The sequence below is a fragment of the Zingiber officinale genome, chromosome 9A, assembly GCF_018446385.1.
Source record: "Zingiber officinale cultivar Zhangliang chromosome 9A, Zo_v1.1, whole genome shotgun sequence".
Taxonomy (NCBI): Eukaryota; Viridiplantae; Streptophyta; class Magnoliopsida; order Zingiberales; family Zingiberaceae; genus Zingiber; species Zingiber officinale.
The window spans coordinates 7631905-7643301 of NC_056002.1; the positions used below are offsets into that span (position 1 = coordinate 7631905).

Consider the following 11397-nt stretch of genomic DNA (forward strand, 5'->3'; position numbering starts at 1 on the left):
AATGACATCCCTTTGTTACAGTCTGTAAAGACTTGGCTAGGGAATTGTTTCTCAATGAAAGACTTAGGTGAAGCAGCCTGTATTCTAGGCATAAAGATCTATAGAGATAGATCTAAGAGATTGCTTGGCTTAAGTCAGAGTACGTATATTGACAAGGTATTACTACGATTTGCCATGCAGAATTCCAATAAAGGATTTCTGCCAATGTCACATGGTATGAGTCTTTCGAAGACTCAAGGTCCTTCTTCTAGAGAGGAGAGAGACTACATGGATAAAATCTCTTATGCTTTAGCCATAGGATCTATTATGTACGCCATGCTATGTACTTGTCCTGATGTTTCGTATGCTTTGAGCATGACGAGCAGATACCAGTTAGATCCAGGTGAAGGTCACTGGATAGCGGTCAAGAATATTCTTAAGTACTTGAGAATGACTAAAGAATATTTCTTGATATATAGAGGCGATGATGAGCTAGCTATAAAGGGTTATAGTGATGCTAGCTTCCAAACTGACCAGGATGATTATATATCATAGTTAGGGTTTGTGTTTTGCTTAAATGGTGGTGTTGTGAGCTGGAAGAGTTCGAAGCAGGACACAGTTGTTGATTCTACAACAAAGGCTGAGTATATTATTGCATCAGAAGTAGCAAAGGAGGTCATTTGGATCTGCAAGTTCATTACTGAGCTTGGGGTGGTTCCTAGCATAGACGATCCTATAGAGCTTTATTGTGACAACAATGGAGCAATTGCACAGGCTAAGGAACCTCGCTCACACTAGCGGACCAAACACATACTTCCATCTCATTCGAGAGATCATCGATAGAGGAGATGTGAAGATTTGCAGAGTACCCACAGAGGCTAACGTCGCTGATCCCTTGACCAAGGCTTTGGCACAGAAAAAGCATGATGGTCACACTAGGTCATTGGGCCTTAGAGCCTACACTGATTGGCACTAGTGCTAGTGGAGATTGTTAGTTAGAGCCCTAGACTCAATCATATGATGATTGTTGTATGGACTCGATGTATCATATTTCTATATGTTTATAAAGACATTTTCTTTATAGTTATTATACTTACTTGTATTGGTGTCAAATAACTAAGTATAATAGCGTCCTTGAGTAGAAGGTTCTTATCTATATCAATCGATTGGTTGAATCGATAGTGAGATGATATAGAGAACACTACTCTTAACCATTCCTAGTCAAGTATTAACATTCAGGGACAATGTTAATGCGTTGAGACTAGCATGTAGGTCAACTCGATGACTTGATCTCACAAGTCATAGATATAGAGATATCAAGTTGACACATGAGTATGCATTGGAGAATGTATACTGAATGACCCGCCATGAGAAAGTATCATGGATCATTATATGAGTGTCATATACTTTCTCATATGACTATTAGTATGATTATTAGTCTTTGCACCTGAAGTCACCATGGTTCCCTACATAAGGAGTTGCATACTTTGGCTTCGTCAAACATCACCCGTAACTGGGTGGACTATAAAGGCAATTATTGGGTATGTAACAAATTATGCGGAGAGATGTGAGTGATGTAGATGGGATCTATCCCTCCTATATGACGGGAGCGACATCATGATTCTTAATAGAGTGAGGCCACTAAGTGCATGACCATGCCCCAAATGAGTCAATATAAGATATTGAGCTCATTTGTTTAGAGTGAGTCTACTTGGAGTTCAAGATACACATTGATTAGAGGATGACACGGTCTATGCCTCAATTTAATCAATCTAGATGTCAAAGATAGAAGGACATTATCATATATTGTGAAGGTCATAATTAGTAGTCTTAACATTTTTGTAACTTGGGTAGTAATGATGTGTTGCTAGATACCACTCATTACTTATGTTTCTAAATGGGTTTAGGAACATTGCCAACATTACAAGAACTTATAGGGTCACACACAAAGGTCAATTAGATGGAGATTATGTTTATTTGATGAACCTAGAGGATTAGGTTCATGTGATGAACCTAGAGGATTAAGTTCATGTGATGAACCAAATTAGATTAAGAGTAATCCAAATTAAACTAATTGAGTTGGACTCAATTTGATTCATGTGTCAAATGAGTCTAATTTAGACTTGGATTCATTGAGTCAATTTAATTCAATGAATATATATTCATTAAATTAAATTGATTTGAATCAAATGGTTAGATTTGATCAACCATGAAAGAGAAGAGGTCAAGTTTGACTTGACTTGAGAGAGAAGATGAAAGGTCAAGTTTGACTTGACCAAATGGCACATCATTTGTAACATGGCATGGGGCCGGCCAATGATGGTGTTCCACATCATCATGGCTACATCAAGAGTGTGCCACCTCATGAGGAATACCAAGAGTCATGACTCTTGGTATTACATGGAAGTATAATAACCTCTTAATGTGGTCGGCCACATGAGTGCAAGAGTTAGCAATTTTTGTGTGCTCATTCACTTCATCAACTTCCTCCTCTCTTCCTCTCTTCTCTCCCCCTCATCCTTGCCGTGACCTCTAAGGGTGCTAGCACACTCTTAGTTGTTCTCTCCATCTCTTGTTCGTGTGGATACTTCTAGAGGTGTGCCCACTTGAACACACTTGAGATCTGAAGAACCTTGGACGAGCGGGATTTGCAAAGGGCTTCGCTTCAAAGGTATACTCCTTAACATGTAGATCTAAAGTAGATCTAGAGTAAAAAAAACTTAAGTACATGAAAAAATTTTATCTTCGCACGGATCCAGTGGCTAAGAACTTCGGGGTTTCTGTAACACAAAAAGCGATTTTGCGACTCGAAAGTTCTAACACAACTCCCTACTTAGCTATTTACGGGACTCTAATCCCTACTACACTCTGATCGGCTAATGCTGATTAGACAACTTAGGGGCTCAGGTCCCCACTCAAATGCCATAGGGGCCTAGCTCCCCACAACTACTTACAAGGCTCTTCTCCCCATAACAATATGATTGGCTAATGTCGATCAGGTATCCTAGGGGCCCAGTTCCCTATTCGGATGTCATCGGGCCCAACTCCCTACCTAACTACTTACAGAGCTCTATTTTCCACCACACTCTGCTCGACTAATGCCAATCGGACATCCTAGGGGCCCAACTCCTCACTTAGCTACTTACGAATCTAGTCACCCCCAACTAAAAACTAGACTCCTTATCCTTGGCCCGTTTCCTTACTAGTGGGATAAACAACCAACGACCCATATTCTTTTTGTTAGGGTTTGGGAAACCATATCCTTGTGCAGATATGGGATACTCCTCCCATATCTATGATGAGACTGCTGGATACATTAGAAGAATGGCAATTAGACATGATGTCTAAGAGTGACATGATGCCTCATTAATGTGGGGATTACATGGGAATTATAAAAGGGGGTCTTTCTCCGTTGGCGCAGGTATGCTAGTTAATGAGTTTACTTTCCATCCCACTATTCTTCTTCCATCCAGGATATTGACTTGACATTTAGAGTAGCTGTACCAGGAACCCCTAGCCTGCTTACTTATGATCTTTGTCCTCTTCCTTTTGTTTGTGCTTGTAGGCATTCCCAGCTTGAAATCTTCTTCCAGTCAACCTCCAAGCTAGCTCACCGGTAGTTCACCTTTCATCGCTTCCAAACGAGATCAATATATATTAACATACACATTCAATGTGTAAACCTTGTGAGCACCAAATATATTTTATTTTATTTTTATTTTTATTTTTTAGAGCTTAGGGTTTAGAATTTAGAGTTTAGTCTTTAATATTTAGGAGTTGAGTTATAGTATTAATGTTATATAAATTTTAAAAAAATTGAAAAAAAATTACACATGGTGCTCACATCTTGTGCACCATTGGTTGTGTAGAATAACAATCCTCTATATATATAAAATATTTTTTTGTTTGAAATTTTTTTATGCTTACACTATAACTCAAACTTTAAACCCTAACAAAAAAAAATCATAAATAGCATAATTGCAAGCTAAAAAAAAATAAATTAAAACTGTGCATCTCAGTCGTGCAAGACCGATCTACAACATAAAATTACTATATATATATATATATATATATATATATATATATATATATATATATATATATATATATATATATATATATATATATATATATATATATATATATATAGGATTGATTCATTGCTCACCTTCTATGCTTGACTAAGGGGATGCACCCACCTAGACAACGCTAATTGCAGTCACATAGGTGAACCCTCTTAGTCGGCTCATATCGCGCATGGTAAGTGACGATCCACCCTCTATACACACACACACATATTCATAAGTGTGCAGGGTAAGGGTGTGCAGGGTAAAAATCCCATATATATATATATACACACATAGGTATGTGAAAAGCTGCCAACCTCTAGTCAATTGTGAAGGGAGGTAAATCATGACTATCCCTGAAACCCCTCACAACCCATCCCTAAGTATGTGAAAGGAGGTAAATCATGGTGTCAGTTTATAGCCGACTGCTAAGTGGCTAAAGGCTGGGAGATTTTTTTCCCCTAAGGGTATGTGCCTGTTGGGAATTGATCTGTTGTCCCATTGTAACAAAATAGTCAACCTCTAATCAACTGGGCATCCCGTGGTAACAATATTAGGGATGAAAATTTACTCTAAACCTAATGAAGGATCTGATATCCGATCTGGATGAAGGAGGGTATAGAGGGACTACCAATATCCTTTGATTAAAAGATGGTAGTTGGATGAAAAGAAGAAAATTTATTAGTATAGAAGATAACCGATGTCTGATATTTTAATGAGTATGAGAATGGATATCTGATACTTAATGGATATGAGAATCCAAATACATTACATTGTCATCCTAGATGATCCTATGTGAAACTGGACAAGATGACTCATTGGGTACATGGCTTCGGTGTTGACCGTGAGAGGACTTTGGGCTGGGGGAGGAGGACGTTGAGTGCTCCCTTTCTGCACACACTAGAGAGAGCAAAGGAAAATGTTAGAGTGAGAACTAGGGAGGGAGTCCATAGCACAAGCCCTCCGGCACTCAAGTCACAAAGTCAGTATCATAGACGAGCGAAAATGGAGAAGAAGAAGATGAACAGTAGAATAGTAGTAGATGCGCTTGTGCGCGTGTAGCATAGCGTTCTCCAGCATCCCTATCCGACAGAGAGGACCCCTTTTATACTAATCCTCATAACCTCTGTAATAGTAAGATATCTAAGAATGTTTGGTGGCAGAAGATGTCGAACAATAGAATATTCCCTGACAAGTACCTGTTATTCTCTGACAAGTTGTTAAGATTATTGATCCTCATAACCTCCGTAATAGTAAGGCATCAGAGAATGTTGGGTGTCAGAAGTGTTGGATTTTTCGGGCCACGAAAATCGCTTTTCGCGTCGCGGAAACCCCGAAAGCCCCAGCCACCGGATCCGTGCAAAGTAAAATCTTTCGAAAAATATGAGTACGAGTTTCTAAACTTCGATCTACAGTAGATTTAGAAAGGGGAAACCTTTTATACCTTCGATGCGTGCCCTTTTCGTATCCCGCTCGTCCAAAGAGATGTCGGATCTCTAGTTGTCAAGGTAGACAACTCTCTATGTGTATCCACACGAACACACTAGATGGAGAAGACCAAACAAAGGTGTGCTAGCACCTAGGATGTTCGGCCAAGAAGGAGGAGAGGGAGAGGAGAAGGAGAGGAAGAAGATGATGGAGTTACCAAATGACTTGAATGAAAAAAATCAATTTTTCATCCACACTCAAGTGGCCAGCCACCATGGAGAAGTGTAACCCCCTTTCTCATTTAATGTAGCCATTAAAAAGGAATTTGTAACCTCCATGAGGTGGCACACACATGTGCTAGTCTTGATGATGTGGCACATCATCATTGGCCACTTAATGCCAAGTCACAAATGATGTGGCATAAAGTCAAGTCAAACTTGACTCTTCATCTTCCTCTCAAGTCAAGTCAAACTTGACTTAATTTCTCTCATGGTTGATCTAATCCAACCATTTAATTCAAGCCAATTTAATATAATGAATCTAATTCATTTAATTAAATTGATTCAATGAGTCATAATCTAAATTAGACTTATTGAACACATGAATCAACTTGAGTCCAACTCAATTAGCCCAATTAGGATTACTCTTAATCCAATTTGATTCATCAAATGAATCTAATCCTCTTGGTTCATCATATGAACCTAATCTTCATCTAATTGTCCTTAGTGTGTGACCCTATAGGTTCTTGTAACGTTGGCAATGCCCCTAAACCCATTTAGGAGCATAAGTAATGAGCGGTATCTAGCAACACATCATTACTACCCAAGTTACAAGAATGTTGAGATCCAACATCACCTTGTGACTACTAATTGTGACTCCTCACAATATATGACAAGTGTCCTTCTATCCTAGACATCTAGATTGATCAATGTGAGGCATAGACCGTGTCATCCTCTGATCAAACTAAATCTTGAACTCCAAGTAGACTCACTAAATCAAATGAGCTCAATATCTCATATTGACTCATTTGGGCATGGTCATGCACTTCGTGGTCTCACTCTATCAAGAATATCGATGTCTCTCCCGTCATATAGGAGGGATAGATCCCATCTACATCACTCACATCCCTCTGCATAATTCGTTACATACCCAGTAATTGCCTTTATAGTCCACCCAGTTACGCGTGACGTTTGACGAAACCAAAGTACATAACTCCTTATGTAGGGATCCATGGTGACTTCGGGTCTAAGGACTAATAGTCATACTAATAGCCACATGAGAAAGTATATGACACTCATATAACGATCCATAATACTTTCTCATGGTGGGTCATTCAGTATACATTCTCCAATGCATACCCATGTGTCAACTTGATATCTCTATATCTATGACTTATGAGATCAAGTCATCGAGTTGACCTACATGCTAGTCTTATTGCATTAACATTGTCCCTGAATGTTAATACTCGACTAGGAATGATTAAGAGTAGTGTTCCCTATATCATCTCACTATCGGTTCAACTAACCGATTGATATAGGTGAGAACCTTCTACTCAAGGATGTTATTATACTTAGTTTATTTGGCATCAATACAAGTAAGTATAATAACCAAAATAATAAATGCCTTTATTTATATAAGAATATGATACAACAAGTCGATAATACAATCATCAAATGATTGGCTCTAGGGCTCTAACTAACAAGAAGATGTTAGGCAGTGGAATATTCCCTGACGAGTACTTGTTATTCTTTGACAAATTGTTAAGACTTTCTGACAAGGTTATGTCATAGAGGAAATTCGACCTTCACTTTAGGTCGACTGGCCATATACTGGAGACCTTGCAAGAGTGGAGAGTTGAACCCCAAAAGTCCGACAGACTCTGTGGCCACCTGGGAGTATGTTGGGAGTTGAGCTCGTGAGAAAATGAGGAACTGAGCTCTGGGGGTCGGACCGACTATGTGCTTGGTCAGGAGTGTGTTGGGAGTCCGACCGATTCTAGGAGTCTGTTCGGTCTAATATACGCTCGATCATGAAATCCGGTCGGCCTTGGAGCATTTGAACGTTTCGAGGGCTTGCCCTATTGCAGACTAAGTATTCACCCAGCTAGATAATCTAGACGGCTAATCCTCTGTTTGGATGTGGTGAACAAAGGTTCATTAATGGAAGGGAAAGACAGAGGAAGGGAAGGGAAGTAAAATATTTATATTTTCCTTATTTGGGAGGGAGGAAAGACTCATTAATGTAACATGTGTCACTATGTTTGAGAGAAAGGTGAGGATAATGAAGGTTAAATATATAAAGTTACAAAATTATCCTAACTTTTGTTAAAGACTTAAGCATTCAAGAATCTAGTGTATCTTGCATACATTTATTAGTTAAGACTTACATGTTTAAGTAATTGTAGGTCATTTGTTAAAGTCGGCATTGGCGTTGGCATCGAAGTTACCGTCGGTGTCGAAGTTTGCGTCGACGGAGTGCGAGCATTAGATAGTGCAAGTGTTTTTCATTACAACACAAATAATATCTAAAACAATAATTTTTAGAATTAATACAATAAAACAGAGATAAAATTTGAATATAAATTTTTTTATTTTTCCTTGCATTTTAAATTGGGATGTAATCTTTCCTTTCCATATCTCACTTTCTCTCAAACAAAATTTCAAATCTCCCTTCTCCTCTCCTACCCTTTACTCCCCTCTCCTTCCTTCACCTCCTCCCAAACAGACGAAGGTCCGCCCTAACTTGGACCCTGAGCAGAGCATTAACCCTCCTTAATTTGACCGTCAATATTAGCCTAATTTCGACCCTAACTTTCATTCTCTACTTTATGGGTAAAGTAGAGAAAAATCCCTAATCACAATCACAACTTTGTATGCAGTCCTCAATCATAAAAAATTTTGTTTCTACTCCCTACATGCAAAGTATTATTTGTTTCAACTCCCTCATGCAAATATTGTTACCAAAATTACCCCTCAGCTCTTTAGGTATAAAAAGTCTAAAAACGAGTATGCATGGAGTTAAATTCAGCACTTTACACTAGAATCTGGTACTTTATACTAGAATCGAGTATATTTTCTATCAAAATTAACACTCATATTTTTCCGTACAAATAGTCTAAAAATGAGTATAATTCCTATCAAATTCAGCACATTAAACTAGAATTGAGTATATTTTCTATTAAATTGAACACGATTTTTTTCTTGTTTAATATAATTCCTCGTAAATTCAGCACCATTTACCATTTTAAAAAAAATCTAGTATATTTTTCATCAAATTGAGTATCATTTGAAGAAAATCTAATATATTTTCCATCCAATTGAGGTGAAAAAAGAATAGTACTAAATTTGATAGAAAATATATTAGATTTTAATTTAATGTACTGAATTTAAAAGGAAATATACTAATTTTAGATTTTTTATATCGAAAAGTATGGACAATTAGATAAATATATTTAATAAAAGTGAAAATAAAAATTGTTATGAATAGAATTACATCTTTTATTTATGATCTTTTATTTATGATTAGAGATTGCATGCAGTATCACTGGTACATTAGACAAAACACACAAAATAGACAATAAGCCGACGGTAATTAATAATTGATTGGCATGCTGTGCAAGACGACGGTCTCGACGGTGAATCCAGGGCCAAAGCCGAAGAGGACACCCCAGTGGAAGCCGTCGCCGGTGGTGGCCTTCCCATCCTCCGCTGACCTGCGCCGCATCTCGTCCAGAATGAACAGAACGGAGGGGCTGGACATGTTGCCGTACTCGCTGAGCACCTGCCGCGACGCCGCCATTTTCTCCTTCCCCAGTGCCAGTTTGGCCTCGACCTGGTCCAGGATGGCAGAACCCCCCGGGTGGACAATCCAGAAGATGGTGTTCCAGTCGTCGATCCCCAGCGGTGCGAACGCCTCCACCAGGCTCTTCTCGATGTTCTTGGAGATGAGCGCCGGCACGTCCTTGACCAGGTGGACCATGAACCCCGCCTCCCCCAGGCGCCCGTAGACGGCGCCCTCCGAGTCCGGCAGGATCGTCTGGCTCGCTGACACCAGCTCGAACAGAGGCCGCTCTGTTTCCGGGTTCGGGTCCGCCCCCACGATCACCGCCCCTGCTCCGTCCCCGAACAAGGCCTGCGCCACCAGGCTTTCCTGGTGCGACTCTGACGGCCCGCGGAACGCCACCGCCGTGATCTCGGAGCACACTACCAGCACGCGCGCGCCGCGGTTGTTCTCCGCCAGGTCCTTGGCCAGGCGGAGCGCGGTGCCGCCAGCGAAGCAGCCCTGCTGGTACAACATGAAGCGGTTTACCGAGGGGCAGAGGCCGAGGAGCTTGGTGATCTGGTAGTCGGCGCCCGGCATGTCTACGCCGGAGGTGGTGCAGAAGACGAGGTGTGTGATCTTGAATTTGGGCTGCCCCCATTCTTCGATGGCCTTCGCTGCGGCCTCCTTCCCCAGCTTGGGCACCTCCACCGCTACTATGTCCTGCCGCTCGTCCAACGAGGGCTCCATGTACGCGCACATATTCGGGTTCTCCAACAGCATCTCCTCCGTCAGATGCGTGTATCGCTTCCGTATCATCGTCTTTTCGCCTGAATATTCAACAATTAAGTAAAGAATGATTTATCATAATTCATAACAGAAAGAGCAAATAATAAAGAGCATTTGAAATATCAAAATCGTGACAGATTAATTGACTGACTTTTCTGTCGAATTGAGTCAAGACGAAAGGAAAAATGAGAGTTGAATATATTTGAAAACTATTTTACATATTTTGGATATTTTAAAAACTAAAACTAAACTTTATAACCAAAAAGATAAACTTTTTAATATTTATTTGTCTTCTTCCTCCTGAGAATTTAAACATATAGGAGTTGCGGAGATACGGCCCTGCAAGACCAGGAGATGAGTCTATTCGAAGAGGGAGGTTGTGGATTTTTACCGTAGCAAAACATATGTAAAAAAATAGCAGACGTACAAATCCTCTTAAACTTCTCCTTGAGCTCAGTGAGATGCTCGCTCTTGGTCATGCGGAAGTACTGATCAGGGTAATCAGCTTGGTAGACGACGTTGGCCGGAGTGGCCGTGCCGATGGCCAGCACAGCCGCCCGACCCTCCGTCCGCTGAGCCCATCGGATCTCCTGGAGTGTAGCCATCGTAATATACGTGTGAATATACCTGCACCACCACCGCCACCGCGCCGCCGTCCGGAATCTATTAATTATGGGAAGTGCAGAGACGGAGCGGGATATTTATTGACTGCAAAAACAAAAAGAAAGAACAGGACCGATGATTTGGTACGACGGCTGGGTCTGTTTGGTGCATGAGCTAGCCACGTCGCCTGTCGACATTTTTCTTTTGGTTGATGGGAGGAGCAGATCTATTCGCCTGTTAAAAAAAAAAAATCAGAAAATGGAATATGTGTAATTATGTTACGTTCCGATCGTAATTAATTATAATCTTTTTTTAAATCTTTCATCTCTATTATATTATAATTTAAATTAGTACGGACGGTGAGAAGTCGCTCAAAGACCGTTCCCACTTAGCATCACTTGAACAGGTTGATAGCTTCACCGCTATATTGTCGTGCAGATGCAAATTCTACGCGAATTTTCCTTAAAAAAATAATAAAAGTTCATGAGAGATTTCCTTATTTCCCCGTCTAGTCTTTTCGCTATTAATTGTGAAATATACGATTTGGAGAATAATAACAATATAAATTGTATAATTAAGAATGGTAAATTGTAAAAGAATCTAAAACCTATTAAAATAAAAACTATGGTTACGTTGGCACCATATATTATATGCCATTCATTTTTTAACATCAGAAATATTACTTTTACTATTTTTTAATTTTCTGAGTCTTTGTCTTCGAGATAAAGATTATACTTAACCACTGCATTTTAAAAAATAATAATAATTTAGC

At 39.8% G+C, this 11397-nt stretch overlaps 1 protein-coding gene across 1 annotated transcript; it reads right to left on the reverse strand.

The window, feature by feature from the left end:
* Positions 1-8953: 8953 nt before the first annotated feature.
* LOC122021907 (chalcone synthase 2-like) lies at positions 8954-10758 on the reverse strand. Its single transcript, XM_042580084.1, has 2 exons — positions 10450-10758; positions 8954-10063 (listed from the first exon to the last, which is right to left on the reverse strand). Exons 1-2 carry the CDS (start codon positions 10625-10627, stop codon positions 9066-9068), a joined length of 1176 nt encoding a protein of 391 aa, XP_042436018.1. The 5' UTR covers positions 10628-10758; the 3' UTR covers positions 8954-9065.
* Positions 10759-11397: the final 639 nt, after the last annotated feature.